Source organism: Vidua macroura, chromosome 4 (genome assembly GCF_024509145.1).
Source record: "Vidua macroura isolate BioBank_ID:100142 chromosome 4, ASM2450914v1, whole genome shotgun sequence".
Taxonomy (NCBI): Eukaryota; Metazoa; Chordata; class Aves; order Passeriformes; family Viduidae; genus Vidua; species Vidua macroura.
The window spans coordinates 67,683,567-67,709,880 of record NC_071574.1 but is presented as its reverse complement, the minus strand read 5'-3'; the positions used below and the strand labels follow the sequence as shown (position 1 = coordinate 67,709,880).

The following is a 26,314-nucleotide window of genomic DNA, read 5'->3' as shown; positions in this document are numbered from 1 at the left end:
TTTCACAAAAATATCCAGGGACTGTGAAACCATTTTCTCCTCACTTTCTTTATAGCTGCTGCAATTAGACTATGGCAAGGGGTTTTTGGGGTGTGGGAGCTTTTCCCCTTGGTTTTTCTTACCCCGCTCTGAAGAGAAGTAGATGATCCAACACTAAAAACAGCTGAGACCAATATTGCATTAGAGCACTCCTCTTGCTGCTACTGGCTGAACTGCACTGGGTTTTTTTTGAGTTATGGGGCCAGTTTTTGCAGTGCAGACAAGGCCATGATTATTCTCTGAATGTAGGGCTGGTGATGTCATGCTGTTCCAGAAAGTAGGCTCTGGATGTGCTAAAATAGTCATGTACTTCATGATACAGAGAGAGAGCCCTCGTGGTTGTGGAGTAACATCACACATTTCATTAATACAGTGCTAAAGTTCTACTTCCACTAAATATGTGGCAATACACACACATGGGTTTTTTGTATGCAGGTTGATGTCATGTCCTGATCTGCAAAGAGATGTGATAAAATGCAGTATTTTTACATGCTGTTCATGTGTGTGTATATAGATATGCAAAGGAACTGATTGTAAGATGCTAAGCTTGCAATCATCATCTTTATTTATAAAAATAGATTTTAAATAATTCTTAATATCTTCAGTCATTTGTTGTATTGTTTAAACATCTTCTTTTGCCTCTGCCCTTTCCACTTTGCCTTCATTTCCAGCAACAGTCACTGTATTTTAGCACGGCCTGGATGGGTTGTTGGGATTTCCAGGGTCAGAGGACTTGAGTGGGGAGATCAACAGGAGCACTCAGCCTGTGCAGGCAGCAGCAGTGCTGTATCAGCAGAGGTGCATCAGCACCAGCCAGAGCACAGTGTACCTTCCTCAAGGCACTGGGAGGGTGGGAGAGAGAAGGTACACTCTCTGCCAGGCTTGGTTTCTTTCCTTGAACACCAGCCAGAGGTTCTCCAAGGCACACATTTTGGCTGCTCATTGGTGCAGAAGCCCTTACCACCACATCTCCATCGTGTTCTGCAGGTGTGTGGTTTTGTGCACAGCCCTGCACTGCAGTTTAAAGAGTGGCACTGCAAATGTTCACCATCCACTGAGTTCTGGAGCTGGGTGTGTTCCTGACACCCTGGGCTTGGAGGATGACACAGGCTTACTCACCATGAGCAGCATGTTCACACAGGAGCAGAGGGACAGAGTCACTCCTGTATGAAATCCTGGGTCCCGTGGCTTGTGTGGGCTGTGTTGCCTTAAGGCTGCTGCACAAAGTTCCTTCCAGGTCAGACTGCTGCCCTTTAGTCCAACCTGGCTCTTGCTCAAGGGTGAAAATAGAGGGTTTCTTGTTCCAAAACAGCAGCAGAGCTGGTGGCCTCAGTCCAATGCACCTCCCAAAACAGAGCTGGCACCTATTTTCCTTACCTGTTTAGCCATGATTTATCCCACAGCCTTTTTCTGCAATGCTGTGTGGGTCTGGAGTTCTGCTGTCCTGTGTGTTGTGCAACCTCAAGCCAGACAGGGCTGAACTCTGTATCCTCCTTCTCTGTCATACCTGAGGACAAGATCCCTGTCACGGCAGGAAAATGCACAATCTCTGTATAGATGCACTTTTCCCTCTGCTGTCAGTGATGTGAGTTCCATGAGTACTGAAAGCACCCTAAAATATATATAAATAAAAGAATAGACTTAGCTCTTGGCAGTTTGTAGAGCCACTGGAAATCTTATTCTTTACACAGCATGCCATGTCTTCCTTCTTTGCTCATCTCTTAAGTCTGAGTATTTTCATTTTGCTCTTTCCACTTCCCTCTGGGCAAAAAAGTGCCTGGAGGCTGTAGGGCCATGGAGTCACTCCCTTCCTTCTCACACTACATGATTATCTGCCTTATATATTTTATTGAAACCACAGAAGATTAGGTTTGTGAACAACTGCTGACTAGAAAAATAAAGGTTTGTCATACAGTCCTGGGGGAAAAAAGAAAAAGAGAAGAAAAGAGAAGGAAAGGAAAGGAAAGGAAAGGAAAGGAAAGGAAAGGAAAGGAAAGGAAAGGAAAGGAAAGGAAAGGAAAGGAAAGGAAAGGAAAGGAAAGGAAAGGAAAGGGAAAAGGAAAGAAAAGAAAAGAGAAAAGGAAAAGAAAAGAAGCAGCTTCACATTATTTTGAAAGTCACTCCAAAGAAATCCCTTTCACTTGTACAATGATTTCTTCTTCTGGGACATCTCTCTGCAATAGTTGTCCTCTTCCTTTAAGTGGTTACAGATTGAGAATGTGATATCCTGCCAGAAGAGTCTTGATTGCTCTACTTCAGGCTAAATGAACTGGAAAAAAGAAAGAAGCTTTATAAGATTGGTGCTTTCTGCTAATTGTTCTGCAGAGAAGCTCATGCTAGTGCTAGTCTGTGTGCCAGGTAAAAAACCTTCATGGTGCAGTTGTATTTCTTTCACAGTTCTGTACTGGGAGGATGTTTGCAGCAATGTTGTCAGGGCTGCTTCTCTTTACTGTACCTGAGTGGATTTAAAAGATGTGCAGATGTGGCATGTAGGGATGTGGTTTTAGTGGTGGACTTGACAGTGCTGGTTTAATGGTTGAACTTGATCCTAAAGGTCTTTTCCAACCCAGATTGTTCTGTGACTCTGATTCTTTGCAGATGTGTCATCATGAGCACATCCACGGGCTGAACTCCTGATGCTGAGCTGCTTCCAGTCCTTGCTGTGACCCTTAGAGTTGCAGCTGACATTTGGTGTGTGCCCACATGACTTCATGTCATGTCACCATGTCCCTAACTTCTTAAAGAGATGGATTTTCCTTGTATTACCATGACCTGCCATGCTGCTGCTCCATAAATCAGTGGTTTCATTTTCTGTCTTTCACAAAAGAAAATTTTACTGGATAATTTTTGGGTACCTATTGACATAGTACACTGAGGCCTGCTGAGCTCCTCATGCAAGGCCGTGGGGATTTGTCCTGGGGTGGGGACCTGCTTGTCACAGTAGAGCACTGGGAGTCAGAACTGGATTCCTGATGCTGCTGCTACAGACTCACAGGGCAGCCTTGGGCAAGTCTCTCTTTCTCCCCACAGGCTGCATTATATTTGCAGTGCAGCTAATGTCAAATGAGGCAGAGATGCCAGCAGGGATCCTGGCAGCAGTCAATGTGTGATGTAGATGGAGCCGGTATTTTCCTGTCTCTGATGTGTGTGAGACCACCAGATAAAGCTTTTTGAAGCCTTTAATTCATAATATATCCTGTGTCATCCTTATGTGGACAGGCAGCTATCCAAAGTATTGTTACTCCTGGTTCTTGTATTCCTGAAGGGAATAGTGAGCAAGAACATCTTCTAGAGAATTTCCCAAGCACAACTGAAGTGGAAGGAATTAAATTGTTCACCTTCAAGATGGCATTTCCCCTTCTTCCCTAAAGTTTGGGTTTTGGATACTTTGAACCAGCACTTTTTTATTGTTTTGCCTTAACTTCTGTATTTGAAACACCAGATCACTATACCTCCTCTGTGCTGGCCGTGCTCCAGCCTAAACAATCTCCATTCTGCGTGCTTAAATTCCTTTCTATAGTTTCAGCAGAATGTGGAATTCTTTTCTGCTCCTCTGTCTGAATTGCCATGTGCCATTCCTCAGGGCAGTGGGACAGCTCGTGTGTTCCTCCCTGGAAGTGGCAGCATCTCAGTAGTGTGTGAAGCAGGCTCTGTGTAATCCTTTGGGATCTTTCAGGATAAAAAGCTGCTCTATAAATACCATATCATTTTCATTGTCATTCTGGATTCAGGAGTGAAATGATCCCACTTAGTTGAAGCAGGATGAAGTGTCTATTTTCATATTTGTTTAATTGAACCATTCAGCATGTCTGATAGTAATGGCTTTATTTGAAGCATGTGGTTCTTATGAGCTATTAAGATACCAATAGCATTTGGATTAGTCTTTTTGCCAAGAAAGCCAGGTCAATTCTTCAGGAGAATTAAAAAAAAAAAAAAAAAAAACCAGAAAAAAAACCTAAAGCAAACTTTATTTTAACAGTGTCTTGAATTTCAGTTTAGGTTCCATAAATATTTGTCAGTGTTCCTTTTGTAATACCCATGAGAGCCCTTGGCAAGACATGGGGTCTATCTCCAGAACACGGAATATAAATTCCCCAAACCATGCTGCAGAATTGGAGGTAACTTTAGCCCATGCAAGAGACCTGAAGCCAAGCAAACGCATGATCATGGTTCTTGAATTACTACTTGTAGAGAGAAGAGGGAATGAGAGGAAAAAAGGAGAAGTACTGAGAGAGGAAAATCTAAACATCTAAGGTATGTGGGAGCCAATGCTGTGCAGGAAGGTGGAGGTCATTTACCAAGGCAATGACAGAAAAGTGACTTCTGCTTGGATTGCAGGTGCTGTCTCCTCCTAATGCTTCCAGAAAAGTTAACAATATTTTCTCATGCCCTAGAGAAAAAGGGAGGAAATTTTCTATTTTTGATGATGATGGGTAATGCCATTTATTTCAGAAGATCAGGCCAAGAAAGTGCTGGAGAGCCACCCTATGAGCTCCCTTCCCCCAGTTTCCTCTGAACACCTTTGATATTCCTGAGATCTTGGTTCACTTCTGTGGTTTTCAGCATTATAGCTAAGAAAAAGAAAAAAAAGAAGCCTGTGATGATTTCAAAGACTTGCCTATAGTTAAGTACTTAACCAGAGGTTTAGGGTGCAGGACTTTTGATTTAAGAGCAAGCCCTGTTCTGTGCAGTTGAGGGGGGAAATAGCTGAAATTTTATCCTATCCCTGAACACAGATTGAGATTACCAAAGCTGTACAAAAGCAGGGAGTCAGAATGAAGGAGGTGTATTGAAGGAAGCGGGACCTTGGCTTCTAGCAATGCGCTCTGGTTGCTGGATCAACTCCAATAAAAATTTAAATTCAGACAAGCTGAATGCCTTATTTGTCTGGTTAAGGGGGAAGAAGGTGGGGATGGGTGAAGTTTTTCCTTCACCTCTGAACGTTAAAATAATGGTAGTAGGATGTGAGAAGTATATATTCCTTAAGAATCAACTATTGTAGTATCAGATAGTTGACAACTGATTTTTTTTTTCTTCTTTATGTGCTTAAACTGGAAAATTGCAAAGCATAGATGAATAGAGGTGTGAGAGGGGTTTGCTGGAGGACAAACCCCTCACTGTTTTATAGTGAGATGGGAGCCTATCTGTCCACAGATTTAGAATACCCTACAAAATGCTTGACAACTTTTATCTCCCTTAAAATTAATGGGAATTGAGTGTTGTTGATTTCACAAGATCAGTGTGTCTCTTTGCATGGAGAATTTCCAACAATGATCAATGATCTCCATACCAGTCTTCAGTTGTCTGCAAGTACTAAAAGTATAAAAGAACCATTAACCCCATGTTTTCTGCTTTCACAGACAGCTGTCTGGACCCATGTAGCTGTTGATATTCTATAGCTTTCTATTCCTGCCACACAGTTCCTATGTATGGTTTTGGAAATGCGACTGAGGTTTGCCAGCAGTTCCTTAATCTGGTTACTATGGAAGTTAAGGGAAAAAAATCAGGTAACAACCTCCATCTGCAAAACTACTTCTGGTTTTCTGACTGGGATTCATACACAGTCAGCACAGTCAGATCATTTTTTACTTAAAAATACCCTCTCTCCCTCACCAAAACAGGAAGCATCTTTCCAGGAATGCTTGGGAAAGTGTTTGACTTTTATGTGACTGAGATAACTGTAAAAAGTATTAAGGCTAGAAAAGGTTTAACCAGACAGAAATACCCAACATACTCGATAGATGTATTACCTGTGCTCAATCTGTTGTATTCCTAACTTACTCACATTTTTCTTCCCAGTCTGGTTATTTTTTAAAAAATACGGAGTTTCAGTTATCCTTTGGAGCTTCATAAAACTTTCTTTAAAAAGCTTTGCAGCCCATTTCTTAATCCTATTCCATCATACAGCTCATGCCAACAGTACTGTTTGGCAAGGGGCTGTTTACCTTTCTGCACCATGTCCAGAAAAAGTACAGGAGGGGCAAAGCCACAGCCAGTGTGTGCTGGCAGGGTGCACACAGGCACTTCTCTGCCTGCAGTAAGAGCTGCACTACTGAGGGGTCTGTGCAGCATTTACAGGAGCTGAGCACCAGCTCCTGGCTAACAAAGAAGGAGAGGAGGGATGCTCGCTTTGTTCCTGTACCCAGGGCTTTGGTTTACACAGCTCCATTGTGTTGCACAGGGCCTTCCTGCCCTGCAGCTTGACTTGCTCCGTGACAAATTATTCCTTAACTACTGGATGGCAGAAGAAAAGCTTTACAGCCCTGAGGTTATTCTTAACAAATCAGGTTACAGAAGACTTGAAAATTATATTGAGCAGAAAAGCACCATGAGGTTTCCTTGGGTGCTTGGGCTGTGTTAAGCTTTACTAAGGCAATGTGCTAATGAAGCTTGTTAAAATGCAATTACACGTTAATGCTGTGGATGCAGAAATGAGGATAATCAGCAGAGAGGTGCTAGTGAAGCTGTTGTGATTAGCATGATTTGTGTGTGTCACTGCTGTGCTCAGGGCCTTCACCCCACTGTGCAAGGTGTGTGAACACAAAAAGGCTGTGCCTCAGGAGCTACCTGGGGGTATGAGATGGAGGATGGCAGGAAAATGGGTGGAGCAAAGCAGCAGTGAGATTGTAAAATCTTACAATCGTAGAATGGTTTGGGTTAGAAGGAACCTCAAAGATCAGTTATTTCCAACCTCCCTGCCACGGGCAGAGACACCTTCTACTAGACCAGGTTGCTCCAACCAGGTTGTATCCAGTCTGGCCTTGAACACTTCCAGGGATGCAACAACCATAGCTTAACAGGGCAACGTGTTCTAGTGTATGCTGAGTAAAGAATTTCTCCCACTCATCGGATTCCAATATCTTCTTCTTTTAGTTTTAAACTGTTTGATGGTGTTGGCCATGAAGACCAGCAGGATGCCAGGCTTGGCTGCTCACCAGTGGTGGTGGGTTCCTGGTGCAGGAAAGCTTTAGGGGACATGTGCAGGGAGAGAGCCAATGCCTCAGCCAATGCCAGTGGGGAGCTGCTCCCACACGAGGCAGGAAACACCCATGATTTTCTTTGAAAAATGTAAAAAGGCAGGAGAGAGCCTGGACATCTGGCACAGCTGGAAGAGGATGGACCTCTGGTAAGGAAGAGGTGATAGAACAGTGATTGGGAAGAGGCCAGGAGGAGCCTTGACAAGTGAAGAAAAGTAGCAGCTGTTTGATGTGGCAGGGCAAGGGAAAGGTGGATGTGAGAAGAGGGAAAAGTGGCCAGAGCAGTGCCTAGAAAAAATTAATATGGATGAGGCAAGAGTGTGCTTTGCCAAGGCTGGAGCAGTGGAGTCTTGATGAAATATGATGGGAGTCTGGATGCAAACTGCAGGTGAGTGGATGGGCAGCCAGGGCTGGGCTTATCAAGGAGCTGCAGAAAGACTTTGGCTCAGGGTCTGAGCCAGGATGGGGAGAGCTAGAGGGAGAGCAAAGCAAAAAATAACACCAGGGCTGTGGGCCTGAGCGACAGGCAGGGCAGTAGCAGTGTCCACAGCAATTAAGGAAGGAGGTGGGGAGGGGGAGGAAGATTAAGAGCTCTGAGCTTGAGCTGACAGCTCGACATCCAGGAGATGTCAGGGAGACAGGCAAAGTTTTCGTCCGGACAGAGAGAGACAGGCCTGGATGATTGGATCAGACAACTGGGGGGACTGATTTATGTGAGAAGATTAAAAGAGCTGCTTGTAAATATATGTATAGCTTGGCTAAGTGACACCTGAGGGGACAATAACTGTCTGCAAGTGTATGAAGGGATTGGATACTGGGTCCAGGAGGAGGGGGAGGGAACAGTTTAGGAGTGTAGATGAGGATTTTGACTAGAGGCAGTGGAATGGGGTGGAGCAAAGCTGGATGTATTGCCTCGTTAGGGAAAATATCTCCCCTGGAAAACGGAGAAGATTCTTTGGTGAGTCTTAAGACCTGCATATCCATCTAGGTTCCCATCTGCCTGTGATTACAGGGTGCCTGGCAATCTGGTGTGTGTCCTCATGGTACCTCGAGAGAGGAAGTTGTCCCCAGCTTTGTGCAATTGTGCAATTTGTGGCACTTTGGTGCCTTTTGTGACCCTTGCTCTCTGCCTGTCAAGGACCTAAGAAAGTACCTTATCCATTAGGTTCTCTTCCCTTTTATTTGTCTCTGTTTTAAAGGGCCATTTCTGCAGATAGTCCAGAGAGATGGATGGGAACAAGACCCAGTGGGGCTCCTCCAGCCCACAGTTTGTGACATTTTCTCCACATGGTCTTTACAACTTTTTAACTTAGAAAGTTTTACTCCTCTGTGAAACCAAGGGAAGGAGCAGCAGGTATTAGTTTGTTTCTGCTGGGCTCATCTAAGGGCCAGTGCCAGTCTAGTGCCTTGTCTGCCTTTTTGGGTATTTCAGAGGGAGATCCAGGGCATCTGCAGGAGGCAGCTCCCAAGTGAGCTGTCTACTGGGAGATTTGGTTTCCTTACACTGGTTACAGCCTTTTGCAGGTCCCAGGTTTCTATTTACTTTGAGCAACATTGCTTAGAACATGAAAGGGTTTTCCTAGGAAACTTTAACAGAACACTGAGAAAAGTAAAAGGAATGAGCATAAAGTGGTTCCATCCCAATGTTTGTTATTTGATTTTCTGGTGGAGGTTCTGCTGTGATACCAGATGGGGGTTAAATCCTCAGATAAATCTTTCTAAGAAAGAGCCCTACTTCCAAAGTCAAATTCCAGCTGTCTCCTTCTGTCTGAGCACCCTTTCCATACCTATCCTTGTCTGGCTGGTCTTTACATTGGTGTCCTAAAGAGATGAAATTCATGTGGTGACATTTTTTGAGGGTCAATCCATCTCCATCCCTTCCAGTAGCTTTTAAGCCTATAAGCCAATTTCACACACATTGTTTGAGAAGGAGTGGTGTGAGAGATACTATGTTCAAACTTAGTGAAAATGGGAAGTCATGTAGAAGGGATTCTAACTGTGCTGCATCCCACTGCCACCAGGCTTGGAGCAAAGGCCATTGCAAGTCTTCAGCCTTTTCTAAATATATAGATGAATTTTCTAAATAGAGAGACATTAATGCAGCAGTGACAAACATGCAAATAAATAAATGAAGATGTCATCAGATTCTTGCCCCCTAATAGGCCCTGGGAAATAGCTCCACAGAATATAGAGCCATTGGAAATTAAGCTGTGTTAATAAATTGCCTGTCATTGCAAACTGCCCCATCCCCAGTGTGGGGCTGTACAGGTATCAGTGGGAGATGTGAATTGCTGGTGGCTGTTGCACCTCTTTCTGTGCATGAGGTGCTCAATGTGTCAACCCTTACCAGTGCCAAACTGAATCTAATTATGCATTATCAATGAAAAATAATATGGAACCAAATAGTACAGAACCAAATTATACAGAACCAAAATTATTTTCCAGTTCTTCATGCAAAGTTCAGCTGCATTTTAATGGTGGAGCCCTTCAATAGAGACCAGAGGTCTCTGACCTATGAAGGTTTCCTTTTCTCTGCAAGGAGTTTGTGTTTGACCTTGGCAGTCACAGTTACTAGCAGAGCTCCTTGCTCTGACTTTTGCTTCTGTTTCAGCAGGACCAAAATCTGTGGGGTCTTTCTGAATATTTCCCTCCTCACCCAATATTGCTGAAAATGAGCCTGAAGTGCTGACAGACAGCAGCACTCTCAGTGTGTAGGAATCCAACATAAACAGACTTGCTGGTTGTGTACTTGGACATGTTAAACGAGGTCCCTGCTTTGATCTTCCTTGCACTATCCTAAAGCCCAGCAAGCAAAGGCTAAGTAAACAGACCTTTGATTTCAGGGCTGTTTGGAGCAGAGGTCTTGTAAAACTTTTATCAATGGCAGAGCTGAGCTACTGAAGTCCCTCTTGGACTGTAGGTGCTGCAAGAGTAGCAGTGTGTTTTTATTGACCCTAACATCTCCCTGCTTCACATAATGACAAACATCTGGGAATATGAGCCAGCTTCCTGTTGATTGTAATGTGCCAGTTTCTCTAGGAGAGACACCTGCTAATAATCTCCTGTATGGTGAATGGAGCATAAGCTATTTCACATCCTACAGCTATTGGATCCCACAGCCAGGGCAGCCTTTTGTTAATGCATGTCATAAAGATGCTTAAAAAAAATTACATGGGACACATCCGTGGGAAACGCTCACGTTACTAATCCTGTGTGTCCAACACTCCTTGGTCAAACCCCACAAAAACCAGTACTCAGACTGAAATAGCTGAATGTTACAACAAATTAGATTTTATTTATTTGTTTCCTGTTTTCAGAGCATTTAGTGATTCCCCACAATCACAAAGGTCATAAATTTTCTTTCATGTTTAAATAAACAGGAGATTCTCCTTCAGGATTGTGCCCTCCAAAAAGAGACAGTAAGAAACAAGCACCTAATATCACAAGATTTAAAAATTAAAATTGTGAGTTCTGGCAAACTCCCCTCAATGGATGAACACAGGAGTTGGATTGGCCTCTGCTTTCTTCTAATTTAGTGTTTTTCTCTGTCTTCTGATGAATTACATGAAGGAGGCTTTGTTTCCCTTATATTCACCATAGGAAAGTGACAGAGTGAGGTCCTGCCAAGGTATTTTATATTTTAGAAGCATTATCAAATTTTCATTGTTTTCAGTGCTAAAAACAGCTGTACTTATAATAATGGAGTCCAGGCTGTTCCCAGTGGGCCAAAGTTCTGGACTCTACTGGTGGAACCATTTCAGGCAAATCTTGATTGAGCTCAAGACCAAAAGTTGAAGTGTTCTGCTCAGCCCTACCAATGATTATTGCTTCATATCAAGAGAAATGCTAAATGACAAAATTATTAAATGACAAAATGACCAGCAGTTCCATGCCAATAGTACTCCTGCTGTACCTTCTGGAAGTAAAGTTGAGATTGTTGGTGAGGTAAATTGTGAGTCACAGTGCATCTAGACCCTCTTGTCTTCCGCCCTCATGCTTTTACAGCTCGGCCTTAAATGACAACCTTTCTTACACTGCCTGTTCCGCCTCAGTCGCAAACTGATCCTTTACTGTCAGTCAGACAATGCAGCACTGTTCTCCCTTCGGAAGTGAATTTTGTCTTTTGTTAAATAGTCACATCCACTATTAGATAAGAAGTGTTTCTAACAGCCCTCTGTTTGTTGCTAGTTGATGGCAGTTCTTTGATCCCTGGAGGGGTTTGCGGCACTGTTTGTGATATACAGCAAATCGATTTTACACATTTCCATCTTTTATCAATGAGTCTTCCAATGGGGTTTCACCACAATCAGATTGGAGAATACCATGGCACAGACATTGGGAAGGGGTTGGAATTTACATGCAATAAAGATTAGGGGATTAGCGGCTGATTAGGAATGTTCTGATTTCTCCAGCCTCAGGTACAGCAAGGGATCCTGCATGTCTGCTGATCTCTGACCTTGGGTTTTGACCTCTTGACTCCTTGCTCTGAAATGCCAGCGAGCAGCACGGAGGGATTCCTGATGTGGCTTCCCTCAAGAACAAGTTCAAGTCACTTCAACAGTAAAACCTATTTCAGTGAACGGGGAAGCCCAAAAACGCTCACGCAAGTGGACAAGCTGCTCGGATGTGCATCGGCCGGGGCAGGCTGGGCAGACAGGCTGTGGCAGCACTTGAGTGTGCAGGCAGGAATTCCTGCTGACAGCTGATGTGCCGTGCGTGTGCCGCTACCCGCACACGCGTGATGGGATGTGGGGCAGCTCCGCAGTCGAGACAATATTTCTCCGTGCACGGCTTTTCCTAGATAGTGCCTGTGCTCTCAAGGTTTCTCCCCCTTCCACTTGCAGGAGGGTAGCTGGGACTGCACATTACCAGACACTGAGGTAATAGGACTGCACATTAATTGATATTCCAGCGGCTCTATCTACCTGCTGGATATGATGTTACATTCCAGTATGCAGCCCGCCAGCGGAATGGCGTCACTTGAAATCATGGAGCAGTCGGTGTCAGCAAAACTCCCGTGTGTCTCTGTAGCTGCTGAGGTTTGGGCAGCTCAAATAAAGCAGCAGGCTGTGCTAAGTACAGGGGGTTGGTAGTCTGCTTGCAGACTTGCTAATAATAATTAGCACCATCTTGCTGCTGATGCAGATCTGCAGGGATAAAAGGCAGGCCATGCGGGATCTTTAGCAAAGGAGAAGTATTTCCAAATCCATAGTTTGGGAAATCTAAATGGATTTATATTTTAAATATTTGTTTTCAATGGTTCAATTTTGGCAGAGTATATCCACTGCTAGGTGCTGGTTTGCTAATACCATTCATCCTGACACGTGCCATGCTGGTGTGCAATAGAGATAGAGGAGAAACACCTTCCTCCAGGTGATGTGAGGCAGCTTTTGAGCAGCAAGGGGTGCAGCAAACCTTTGGACATACCAGATTATATGCAAATCTGATTTTATCTGATTTTAGAAGGTCAACAGTCCCAGGACTTTACAGCACAGCCTCTGGCAGTCCTAGGTGGTGCAATTAGACATAGTAAGTCTGACAGAACAGCAAGTCTTCACTCTCTCCTGGTAGTAAAACAAATAAAGCCAGGTAAGAGTGCACTAACCCTGTTGGGAGCAAACCAGAGGAGGGGCAGAGGAAGCAGGTCTGTTTGAAGCTCTCCCAGATGCAGGCAGGCTGCAGAAAGCTGCACTTGCCTCTATCCCAGTGAGTGTATTGTGTTTTTACATCAGGTAGTGTGTGCTTCAGTGTCTGAAGAGCAGGAACCAGATGGGAATGCTATAAGAATTCAGTGATAGTTTCCCTCTGCAGGAGACTCTATGTCTCTTGAGTTTAAATGTAGGTTTTCAATGAATCAACCTTGGGAAAGCTTTATTTTAAAGTGCATTCAAGTATTTTCCCCTCCTGGAAATGATGTACAGGTGTGTATAATGTAGACTGTGGAATGGCACAACATGAACAAATCTTTAAAGGGAAATATTTGGTGCTGAGGAGGTGATGTTCACACTAAAGGCACTTTGGGAGTTTATTCTGGATCAGCTCCAGTCTGGTCATGTAGATTGAGTGCTCCTTAATGGAAATGCCAGAGGATAGCTTCTGCTTTTGTTTTTTCAGGGGCCCAGGTAGCAGTTGCTGACTACCTTCATTAGCAGCTGGTGGGGGTTGGGAAGATTGGATCTATAAAGCAAAACATTTGGTTTTGAGGATGTGGTACCTCCATTTCAGAGGAATGTTTCACTTCAGAATAGCTTTAGTCTGATTCTGAGAACTAAATGCCTCTTGCAGGTCAATTTCATACAAAAGCAACTTAGTCCATGTGCACCAAAACAGCTTCATTATGTGAAGCAAAGTATTATTGGTGGTGAAGATCAAAAAATTAATTTTAAAGAATATCTCTGGTCCAGGTTAAGACAGTAATGTAGGCATATGTAAGGTAGACCTTTACGATGAGAGTTTAATTCAGAGAGAAAGAGCCAGCTGCTATCACACCTACAATGGAGGTTTTGGTAGGGCAGCAGTGAACGGTTTCAGGCAGGATTTTAAAATGCTGCTGACTTAAAGGTGTGTTGCATTTTTCTTTTGGAGCAAGATTTGTTTTTTTACTTTTAATTTTTCTTCCAGAGCAAGACAAGTTATATATATAAATATATGACACAGACATATGTATATATATAAATATATTTTTGTTTATTACTGTCAAAAATCAATACTGTTTTCAGATTTTAGGAACACAACAAGCAATTAAAAAAATATTACCATTGCTTAATCAACATACTTTTAAATTCACAACTTTTTTGCTTGCATGTGTTTTACTTTGATTGGCCAAAATTATTACACAAAGTATTTCTCAAGCTGAAAAGAGCAGAAAACCAAGCAAAACTCTTTGAAAGAGAAAACCAGGTAATGTCTTGCATCTTGACAAAAATGTGATTTTCTCATAGGAAAACAGTTCTGTCAAGGGCTCCATACCAAGCCTGCTATGCAGCCACTCAGCTGGAAATGCTTTCTGTTCTAGAGAAGCCTCTGAAAATATCTCCAGTTCTTAAATACCACAATATTTATCTCTTTGTGGTCACCATCAAACAGCTGTTACCACGCTTTTGTGGTGACCAAACATAGAAGCCCCCAGAGACGAGGGCAGAGGAAAGGGAGGGCTGAGAGCAGCCTCGCCATGCAGGGCACTGCCACTGATTTCCCAACAGCAGAAGGCTTGGGGATATTTTGGCAGTGTCTCATGATCAAGAGTGAGTGTTCAAGATGGTTTTCTTCTGAGTCCTTAGCGTACTAATCACACCTTTTCCATCCTGGGTATTGGGAAAGGCCAGTAGGAACCAGCAGTGGATGGAAGAGTTTAGTCTTCTCCACTTTTATACCTTAGAGTGAATTCTGGTTAAAAAGGTTTTTAAGAATATTTTGAGGAAAACGAATTCCTTGGATACAAGTGAAAAAGGCTTCTGTGTCAGTCTATGGCTGAAAATTTGCTGCTGTGGACTAGCAGGAAGGCAAACCAGCTATTTAAAGGTCTGTGTTTGCATCGTTCCTGTGTTAGGCACAGAGTCAACCATCATGGTTTCTGTTTTCCTGCAGACATAAACAATGACACTTACAATTTCCTGCCTGCACAGTGCTCACACAAGCGCCTGTCCATAAGGGAAATGTCTAATTACTTATTAAACCCTGCACAGTGCTCAGACTGGGTTAAATATTCACTACCAAGGTTCAAGGGGAGCCTGTGTCACCAAACGTGAACTTGGGCATCCTATTTTCCAGGGGCTGTTCGGATCAAATGGATAGGTGACAAAATGCTGTATGCAGGGAGGAGGGACAAAGAAAGGGACAACACACAGAGCAGGTTGTCTCAGAAATAAACATCTATCTTTGGAGCCTGGGGATTTGGAATGTGATTGCTATTGGTGGCTTGAAGGGGAGTTTTGTTACAAAAAAAAAAAAAAAGTGAATTAAACTGAGTCTTGTGGAGTGTTTGGTTTGTTTTACTGAAAGTCTTAAAGATGTGGAAGATTTGGCTGGAAAATCCACTGGGCTTGTGAAACAGGATTTGCATGGTTGGGCAATAGTTGGAAAGGCATAGTACAGTGGTATTTATGTTAAAATTTGGGTAGATCCAACCCAGAAGGTAATTCAGGGCTGCCTGACTGGATTGTTTCCCAGAGACTATGGGAAGCAAACAAATGTTTTGTGTTGGCAGGAATGGTCCCTCTGTGACCTGTGGTGGAGATGGTGGAGGTTTGGGTTAGGTTTGGAGAGAGCAGGTTGAGGCTATGGAATTTCAGTTAGGTTCTGGATCCTCCCTCAAGCCAGAGGATATCTAGCTTTCTTCCAGAATTAGGCAGTTTGTCCTTCCTGGAAATAGCAGGCTAAAATTAAAAAAAAAAAAAATCTTCTAATTTTAAAAACTTGAAGCCATGTTTTAAGGCCATTTCTTTTGAAAAAATGCCCAACAAATTAGGAATGCCATTTCTTAGATGGGCTTGCCTTCTTGAATGGGAATGGAAGAGATAGATTGTGAGGGTGTGTGTGCCAATACACCTTTGTTGCACTTATCTCTTCTCTAAAAAAAGTTTTCTGATTATCCATTGAGCTGCATACCTGCACTGTGCCGTCAGTATAATTTTAGCATTTGAGTAGAAATATTAGTCCTCTCCTTTGGCCCACACTAATCCCACTGGCAGCACTTGAGAAACAATAAATAATATCATTTCTTCCACACTAGAAACTTTCCAGCATATTAAGTCTGTTTCTTCAAAAGTAATTTGAAGTAATCCTAACTCTCCTTTGCGTTTGCTACCTCGAAACCTGAGGGATAAAGTTACTATTTTTTGCTGCTGAAAAAATGTTCGGCAACAATTGAAATTGAGTGTCACCCATGCACACATTTAATTTAATAAGATGGTAATTTCATGTTAAATAAATACCAACTGATTATTGAAAACATATGCTCAAAGGATTTAGAAACTTCGTAAGAGATACGTATCTCATCTACTGTTGTTGAACTAATAAATCTAAGCAATAATCAAGTGCCAATTGTTTAACATACAATAACTATTTTATTAAATGTCAGTGAAATGTGTATGCAGAGCACTTAATTAAATGGAACATGTTCCCAGATATTCTATTTTTCTTAGTTTTGGAACATCTAGAGTAGGAAATTTACTGGCAGCCTTCACCCAAGGGGCTAGTTATTACTCATGTAAAAATATGGCAGGTAGTTTTTGTGCTATCAATAAATATAAATTTCATCAGCAAAGCAACTCCTGCCACAGAGGTAGGGAAGAAAGAGAAAATATGGTGCTTCACTTGCTGTGAAATGGATCTGCAAAGCTGTTTTCTCCATCAGGTTCTTGGGCTGAGCAATGCACCCCAAGCCTGGAGCTTGCTTCTGCAAACAGTCCATGATTTCCAAATCGAAGCCTGACCAGCCATCGGGGCTGGTCAGCAAATACTTGTGGTGTTTTTGTGTTCCTCGCTCAGAGTCTTTGTTCTACAGAGATGCTGTTGGTTTTTTCTTTAATCTTTTGATTGTTTTTGATAAGCATTGTTTTTGTCTGTGGGCGCCTATGTTTTCAAGCCAAGAAGGACCCATTAGCTCATCTAATCTGATCTCCTCATGTCACATACCAAAGCATTTGGACCAGTTAGCCCCACGCTGACCCCTACTTTACTTGGCTAACACATACCTTTTGGAAATGCAAACTGTTTTGTTTTGAAAATATGAAAAGATTTTGGATTCACCAGTCCTTTGAACTGTTTATTCCATTAGTTAATGGGATACACGGACAACACATTCATCCTTTTATCTCTCTCAAAACGCATTTTTATCAGTTCTGCTCTCCATGTAATGGCTTCCAACTGTGCAGAGAGCCAAGAGTTCCTCTCTTTCAGGAACACCTACTCCTCTTGATTGAAACTGTTCCCAGCACTGCTTTGTAAAGCCTTCCCTGTGGGATTTGCTCCTTGGTAGAGTTTGTCCTAGCAGAGCCAGGCCCCTATCCATTCATCCATCATTACAGCTTGAATGCCAGTACAAATAATGGTAATAATGGTATGCAGAGAGTGTGAGTACATAATCCTCATGTTGGTCTTGCAGAGAGGGTTGAACTATTGTAGAAAAGGTTAAACTCTGGTTGTAAGCAGGAATTGTCCGGCCCAGCTTTGCAGCAGCAGGTACCCCAAGATAAGCAACTCTGGATGTGTATTTCAAACATGGCTTTTAGGTGGTCCTTTCCATCTGCCTGTGTACATTTTGAAGCATTAGAAAGGTAAAGGAAATCCACTTTGCTGGGAACCACCCTGGCAGTAAAGACTTTGGAAGCTCAGGTTTTACAGTCATGAGCACAGTGAAGGCCAAATGTCGCCTCAAGTTTTGGTGTAAGAGATTGTGTTTACGCCAAATGAGCAGTTTGGTTAATAAGCTTTGTCCAATTCCTTCATCTCACTGCTGTAGTGAAACATTTCTGTGCTTAGCTCTATTTTCCTCATATGACATACACTGTCTGCGGTACCACAGCCCCTCATGCTAATTCCATGTGTTGATGGGTTGTTTGGGTGCTTCATTGTAAATGACTTTGCTAATTTGCTAACACAGCATTTCAAAAGAAGTCTTATCTACATAGAAAGTGAATGTGTTTGGTATTAAATTATAAAATATACATAACCCATGGGGCTCTTAAAACTTATTTAACTTCTTTATAAACTTTACAATACAGTATGTGGATATTATAAATTACTTTCCATTCCAAGAAACTGTCCGGGCTTGTTGACCTTCCTTGGAATTTCCTCTTTGTAATTATGTTTAATGTGTTAATAAAGCTCACTTTGAACTGTATGATGGCAAATGGTCTCATAGGACGTGGGTCAGTGCTGGTGCGTTCACCATATGTGAAGCTTGATGTTAGTGTGCAGTTTAGTTGAAGGAATAGCAGGGCTAAGTCCAAACAATTGCAGGAGCAGTATCTCCTCCCCAGGTTAGCAGTAAAAAGGGGTTCATGGAAAGTTAGGAATGTGGAGTGGGAAATCATTTAGCTTTCACTGCTAGGTGTTACTAAATTATAGTGCTGGGTTTGAGTCACTATCAAAACACCATATATTTAGAGGGTTTTCACACAGAGCTGTAAATCATGTTTACTACATGTATGAGTTGAACGAGTGCATGAACTTTGCAATGCAGCCCAGGAAAATATAATTACATGTGTGTGTGTTTTTGACTGTGAGAAATATGGACAGGAAGCTCCAGGCTATTCCACTGTTGCGTCTTAAATACACTTCTAGAAGTAGTTTTTGCTGCTTCCTGGAAATAGCTATTTGCTAAAGCAAAGAGGCTTTCTTGGGTTTTACATAACTCCTTTTGCGAAGAAATGGCAACTACTACCCCTTCCCAAGGCACTGGGGAGGAGAGCAGGAATGCTAGTAAAGCAGTGTCAGCAGCGGAGCAGCAAGTGGGGCTTTTCTGTGGTGTAGGATAGTGGATATAAATTGAAAATTGCCCAGCTGTTCAGTAAGACAGGTGTAAAGTCTGTCTTTTATATAATGGAACAGAATGGGGATTCCAGTTGCTTGTATTCGTAAATGAGGCAAATAAATCTGCACACTTGTCTGCATGTATATGAGCAGAAATATTTAAAACAAATGAGGTGATCATGGCATTTCCTTGTAAATGTTTGACTGAGTTTATATGATCTTGAACAGAAAACTTGGCATCTGGCTGAGCTTGTTGGTTTCTTTCTGGTTGTGTTTATATGTATTTGCAGATGGGGAAACTGCAAGCAAGAAAATAACTTGGTGGAAAATGTAGGTTCTGGATTGTTTAAATTATATTTTAAGCCTGATTGCACCCTGGCCCTTGGAACTCCAGGCATGATCCCTGCTAGTAACTAAAACGATTTGAATGTTATGGGGCAAAGTTATATTTAGTTTGTATTTGGAGAAAGAATAACAACGAAGCACGGGGGGAGGCAGCTGCATTCTCATCACTTCTTCCCGAGTCACATCCGCAGATGTCAAGTCCCACCCTTCTCCCTCAGCCAGAGTATTAAGAAATTATTCTCTCAAATTATTGGGTTGAGGACGAGGGGGACTTAAGAAAACCTGCCCCCACTAGGCTTGTGTTGAGGTGGGGCTTAACTTTCTGAGCGAGCTCCTTCTGTTCAGACAGACTGTAGAACCAGCTGTGCCCTCTCCACTGTGATGGGGCTTAAAAGCAGTGCCCTGTGGCCATAGAGAGCTGTCCTTGCCTGGTGAAAAACTGCAAGAGTTCCCTCTCCCTGACTACAGAAATACCTAAAAATCTTGAATGGAATATCTACCTGGGGCCTTGTTTTCATGCCCATATCCCATGAAAAAATGCTGCAGGAAGTAGTTGCTGTGTCCAGGAGCATCAGAGATTGGAGATCCTCAGCACTTAAAAAAGGCTGATGTTTCCAAGAATCACTGCCTAATGGCTAAGAAACTGGGCGGAGCACAGTGTAGGGACTCCTCTAGGATTTACACTCAGGGCCAGAGGGCACTTGCTCTCTGCTACTCCACCTTGAAAGGATCCAGTCTGGAGCTTTGACCCCTGAGTGCAGGCACATGGCAGTTGACAGGATTCATTCCTCCCTAGCCAGAGAGATGATATCTATTAGCATTAATTTTGCATTGGTAAATGTATGAAGTCACTATTTTAACAGTCTAGTTTAATGAAATGTTTTCAGGTTTCAGAACAATCTCTTATGGTATTGCTTTCCAGTTCTTGGGGTGTTGCCTTGCCCACAAACAAGGCAAGAGCAGTGCTATAGTGAGCAGGCATAGAGTATTGCACTCAGAGCATTTCTACTCGCACATGACACAAAGCTGGAGTCCAGGACGGCAGAGATCGTGACACAGGCTGCTTGAGCAGTAATTTCATCTGCCTTTAATGCTGCCTTAGAGCACGGGACAGACGCCGGCAGCAGCGAGGGATGGGAAGTCAGTCAGAGCCAGGGTTCAGCCTGTTTTTACCTCCCTGGCAGCTGTAGGTGAAGCAGCAGGTGCTTTCCTGGGATTTTGCCTTGCTAAGCAGCTGTAGATATGTATCCAGCCTGCAGGGCCCGTGTCCTGGGCTCTGCTCCCACACTGCCGCACTCAGCTGTGAGCACACACGTGCCCCAGCCCTGCAGGGTCAGACACCAGGGACACTCCCAAATCAGCGCCTTGGAAGGGCTAACTGGGCACTCAGCTCTCTTGGCCACCCCCTGGCATTTTATGGGCCAGTTCTGGAAGGTGGGGAGCTCCTGTCAGTAGCAGCACTGCATGCAGGAAATTGGCAGGCTCAGCATGTTTTTGCTACGTGTTTTTGCTCTGTTCATGCAGCAGGAGATGGAACTGCTACAGAGAAACCTTGGACATTAATTTCCAAGAGAACCTGAGCGGTGCTGAGCAGCTTAATATCTGGATTCTGAGGGGGAAGGTGTTTTTGCCTAGACAGTGTGTGAGGCAGCTCTGTGTCAGTAGCACCCGCTGCTCAGAGGATATTGGAGAAGGGCCTTTTTTCAAAACAAACTTACCCCTCTCTGCTGCCTCCCCGATGCCTCTGATGGTGCAGAGTGGTGAGATGTGCCAAAGTGTGTCTTGACTGGAAAAGCATTCATCCGTCACTGTTGCAGTCCCAAGGCAGGGCTCTACAGATATGTAGTGAAATAGGACCCAATGAATGCCTGTACATGAGAAAGAGGGACAGACATCCGTGATGATATCAATATTTTATTCTTGCTGTAGCCCGGCTTCAGGAGGTCCAGCTACCATTGGCTTGCCAGGGCGTCTGAAGCCTCTGACGTATGTGAAGGTGCTGAATTGTATTGTGATTCTTTGTAAACACAGTAGTAAATTACAGTATTGTAATAATTACCATGGTGCTTGATCTTTACATCAGAACACTGATGCCAGAGAGTACTGCTTGAGCAGAACGTTATTAATGCAAAGATGATAGGTAATAAAATGGAAATACTTACAGCACTAAATGAACAGAAACAAGGCCTTATCATCTTTGTTATAGAGCTGTACACTACTGAGAAGTGCATGCTGTATCTGGCAAAATTCACAGCAAGAAAAAAGAGTGAGGGGGTTTATTCCTGTTCCTGAGAAAGCTGCTGGAGGAGCTAATGAAGAGCTGCAGTAATGTTTTTAGGCAGAATGACTCTAAGAAACGCACCCTTTTCTAAATGTCATAAAGGTCTGCAGATAGATCCTGTGACAGGGACTGATCCAACAATTCCTCAGAATGAAAGGTCAGTCAAAGGAAAATGGCATTTAGGAGGACCAAGCTTACCACTGACCCAAACATGTGACAGATCCAGAGGCAACTCTGGTGCCATCAGGAGCACCGCTTGTGCAGGCTGCCCCAGAGAAGCACATGACGTGACTGGGAAACTATCTGATTCCTCCAGGTCTCAAAATTCATCAGGAGTCAACATGAATGTCGGAAGGAAAGGGATTTTGAAGGAGCCTACAGCAGGCTTCCAAGTTGGAAGGAGAGTGCTCTCTCTCCACTGTCCCTGCTTGCCCTGCACCAAACATTTTTTTCCCAGTACTAATTATAGATCTGTTTTTATCATTTGAATATGCATGAAGTGGTGTCCTGGCTCACAAGCAGGTTGCAGTGAAACTACTCTTGAAGTTTGACTTGGTTTGATAGGGCTCTGAGTCAGAAAGAACCTCTCCAAGGGCCAACCCAGAATTTCAACAAGTCTGTGGACTTGTCTGGGCATTTCAGCTCCTTTGCACTGAGTGAGGGCACCATGTAGGGAAATGTAACAGAATTTGGGGGCAGCCAGTGTTTTTGAATTCTACCTTATCAAAGCCAACACAGAGAGCCCCTCTTCATGGGTGGATTTTAATTTTAAAATATTCAGCAATGCAATTTGTGTGAGACCAGCATTCAGAAGGTCTTGGGGTTATCTCTCCATCCACAAAGATGGTTGGAACATAAGGGTGGTTTGGAATTTTTAGAAACACCTGGACAGGTGGGATTTCTTATGGTGTTTTGCTAGTTCCCTTGGAGAATAGGAGGATACCATCACCTCTGAGATGCTGTCCCACAGGTGACTGCAGAAGTTGTGAAGGGGTGGGCGTTATCTTTTTTTCTTTGTTGTCTTTGTTATCTTGGACTTTTTCAGAATAAGTGCTCTCAAGGTCCTTACTTTGGGTCATTAGGAGTTCATGAGAATTTGAGTGTGTCTAAGACCCATTGATTTAACCAGCCTCTTAGTTAAACTCATTTTAAAAAGTTTCAAGCTGGTTCACCACTCTGTTCTCAGCTTGAGTAGCATTTCTTTTCACCAGCAAAGCTGCAAAATTCATGGGTGTGATTCAACATGAGTAACTGCAACAGCAGCTCTGGAGTCATTCAGGAGCTGGACTGTATGTACTGCCTCAGTCAGGCTGAGAAAAAATCAGGCAGACTTTGGAATAATAGGAATTAGTCATGAGGAAGTGCAAATATGAGCTCTGTAGTTTATCCCCTGTGGGTCCAATCCTGCAAAACACTAGGAACAGGAGTAAAATATGAGGGAACAGTTCCAAATCCCACAAACATCTTGTGGGTTTTGGGTGCAACTCAGCATCAGCAATCCTTAGCAAAACATTTTGTCCTTGTGCAAGAACAGGGCACTTACTATCACACCCATTAATAGACTATTCTGGGAAGAGCACTGCTATTGCAATCTGTGTAGAGAACTTGTGCAATTAATGAAAAGGCAGAAAAGGCAGATGCAGGAAAAAGACTCAACTTTCTAGAGTCTTGGGAAGGAATTTCAGTTGGATTTCAGCTATGGGAGAATTCCCACTGTTGGAGTCTTTATCACTTCTTTTTTCTGATTGTTGGCCTGTCCAAGTGCATCCTGTTATCATGTGGCAAACAGTGTTTTTACTCTGACATTCCAGGGACACTCTCTTTTGTATGAAATTATCACCTTTAACAAAGAGTAAATATTTGTCAGGTGGGTCAAACCGTCAGGGTTGCTAAGGAAATTTATAAAAATATCCTCTTTTGGATTATAAGCAATGTTAACGTGTCAGGCTAAGCTGTGTCTTTCATTGAAGCATTACCCAATGAATGTTATGTGTTCAACAACTGCAGGCTTATGTGTCTCAGATAAAGCCCATCTGGTGACTATTAAAGGGAATTACTGTACATACAACATGAAAGAATTAAAACATCTGGGGGGTGTGGGGCAGTGTTTTGTTGTAAGTACCAATCCTGTTACTAATTTTGCCTTCAGGATAGGTGTTAAGTTTAAAACAACTACAGTTTCTTTACCAAATACACCAGAACATTTTTTGTGTTGGGCTCCTTCTTGTGACAGGAAAAGGCTGGAAATTTTGGAAAAGGAATAGAGCCTCAGAACCAGGCTTCCCTGGTGGGTTAGCATAAGCTGTTGCTGATGGCAAGGCTACAGCTTCAGGTCTTGCTGTATCCCTCTGTGATTGCTGACAGTTTCAGCCTTGGTTGTAAGTGAATTTTGGTAAGGACTTTCTATTCTGTATAGCAGTCAGTGTAAAGGCCAGATTGATGACTCGGCTTTGAATCAGTGCTGTGTCATTGGCAAAAGTCATAAGAGCTGTTCCTGTCTCTGTTCTTTCCTAGGCCCCCCGAGGATCTCTGATAAAGTGATTCACCGCCAGTCCGTGAGGCTGGGCAGGACCATCAAGCTCCTGTGCCCGGTGGAGGGCGACCCCCCGCCCCTCACCATGTGGATGAAGGACGGACGGACCATCCACAGCGGCTGGACGAGGTTCCGAATCCTCCAGCAAGGGCTGAAAATCAAGGAGGTGGAGAGTGAAGATGCAGGGACCTACATCTGCAAAGCCACCAATGGCTTCGGCAGCACCAACGTCAACTACACCCTCATCGTCATCGGTGAGTAGAGCTGGGGCAAAGCCAGGCCTCACCTGCTCTGGGGCCACACAGAGAGAGCTGATTTCCATGTAGCTGTCAGTGGTTGCAGATTTGCTTTGCTAATCATTCACTGACCTCCACTCTCAGCTGGCCCCTTCCAGTGTTTGAGGATTGCCAGAGCTGGCTGTGCTGCTGCGCATCTTCTGCTGCAGCCGGCTGCAGGCAGATAAGATTGCAGAGTGCCAAAGGTTACACATAAACAGAAATGATGCAATAGCCACTGGGGTCCAGATCACAATGAATTCCACACAGGAAAGGCTGTGTGATAAGGAGAGGTCACACTGATCTTTATGTTTGCTGTTGGAACAGGATAGCTCTCAAAACAAATGTTGGAGCACCCGTATGAAAGCACACAGTGGGGAGATCCGTGTGCTGAGCTGTCGTAAAGCATGGTGTCTTCAGGAATAATAATATCTGGGTTGGAACAAAGCTCTGAGCTGGCATGTAACCCAGGGATGATCGGCTCCTGAGAAATCTTCTTGGTGGAGGCAGGATTAAAAAAGCTTCAGATGCTGTTTCAGTGACCGTGGGTTCACTGGCAGTGCTTTTGCCCATTTTCAAAAGGCTTGCTTAGCCCAGCAGTGAGATTTTGGGGCCACTTGCTGGGCTGAGCATTCCCAAAGACTCCCAAAGACATTTCTCTGGGTAATCAGAGATTCCTCTGCTGGGGCTGCCACAGAAGTGTGCTCATTGGTGCTTGACTGGGAGAAGGAAAAGAGCTGGGTGAAAATCAGTGTGTTCAAGGATGTTGAGGGAGCCAAGGGGAGGGTTACAAAGCAGGAGGTGAGATCAGATATCTTGCTCACCTTTTGCCTGATCAGCATCCTGACGATCTGATCTACAAAGTTGTTTTTCTGAGATGGTGGGAGTGAGAACAGAGTTTAGGGCAGTTTCCAGCTGCCTACCAGTTGGCTCTTGGCCTGTTTTGTTCTATTTCTCCTTTTTCCTGTTTGCAGCAGGAGAGGAAACTGCTGTGGGCTCAGGGCATGTAGCAGACACTTGGTGCAGCTTGATGGAGGATTATCACCTGATAGCAGGGTGATTCTTGGAGAATGCACTTTGCTGCACAGCCAGTATAAGAAAGGGACCAGAATGTAAATATCTTACCTGAAAAGAGATGCTTCTGTGAGGGAAACCCTTCGGTGACTCCTGTAGCACCAGTGGGATAGAGCTGCAAAAGTCATCTTATAGTTTATGTAGTTTGAGGATTTGGTTTTCCTTGTTCACCTCTTTCTTAGCCACATTCATCTATTTCTCTGTGCTACGCTGAACAAACAGGGTAAAGTGGAAATAGTCTTAGAGTTGTGTCTATACAGACTCCTTTTGTATGTGCTTTCCAGCCTCCTTGCTGTGGAGAAATGACCGCTACAGGAGACTGCTTCAGTCCAGCTTGTGCTTTTGCAGTATGTGGAGGTTGCCAAAGTCTTTGATCTCTTGTGTCATCCTCTATCTTCTGTAAAGCTTAAGCCAGATCCCATTATTCCACGGTAGAGGCATCAAGGTATCTGTAAGTCAAAGAAGGCTCTGCCTATTCTTGATAGAACAACAACAACAACAACAACAACAACAAAAAAAGAAGAAGAAAAAAGAAAACAAAAAACCAGGAGGCACAGGGTAAATGTTGGACTAGAATTCAGGAAAGACTGGGACAAAAACTCCAATTCAGTTGCTCAGTTGGGAAATAGGATTATCAAACATAATTGTGTTAAGAACAATAGTATTCATTATATTTGGCACTGAAAAGCCCTGGGCAGAAACACTAGTTATTTAGAGCTTCATCAGCCATCTATGGAAGGAAATGGCAAGCTCCCACTGGCCTCTGTGGGTGTGAGATTGAGCCCCATGCAAACAAATATTGATCCCCGAGTGCCAAGAAAAGGGTAACTTTAACCTAAATCTGTGTCAGACATATGGGCTGAAGCATCATTCATTTCCATGCATCCTTGTTGTAAATGCTGGCTAAACCCAGTACTTTTTATACTATTTTGCACCTTCTTTCCTCATCTCACAGTGTGCCCTTGTGCATTCTAGTTGCTCAGACCATTTTTGATGGATTACTTATGGCCCCTGTCTCTAGTGGTACAGTTGTGTTCATGTAGCGTTTCAAACCGATTGCTTTTCACTGGAGCAGTTTCCCCTGGAAACAAATGTTCCCCTTGTGTCTTTCCTGTCAAGCTCTGCAAGTAAACACAAGGTATCACTGACTTACTCTTTCAAAGGACCCAGACATTTAATGCAATGACCAGATGCTCGTGTTCGTCTCAGTGAGAATACTTTTGGTTGAGAGAAAATCAATCCCTTGTTGGTTTTCGAGAAGGAGGCAGTGTTTTAAAACCAACTGCATGTCAGTTTTGATGACGAAGATCAAATT

At 43.4% G+C, this 26,314-nt stretch overlaps 1 protein-coding gene across 2 annotated transcripts in view; it reads left to right on the top strand.

The window, feature by feature from the left end:
* FGFRL1 (fibroblast growth factor receptor like 1) overlaps positions 1–26,314 on the top strand; it is a 164,612-nt gene that overhangs the window by 58,001 nt on the left and 80,297 nt on the right. For both annotated transcript variants that reach the window (XM_053976030.1, XM_053976029.1), the window contains exon 3: positions 23,632–23,904. In XM_053976030.1, coding sequence (XP_053832005.1) covers positions 23,632–23,904 — 273 coding nt within the window. The remainder of the gene's footprint in view (positions 1–23,631; positions 23,905–26,314) is intronic.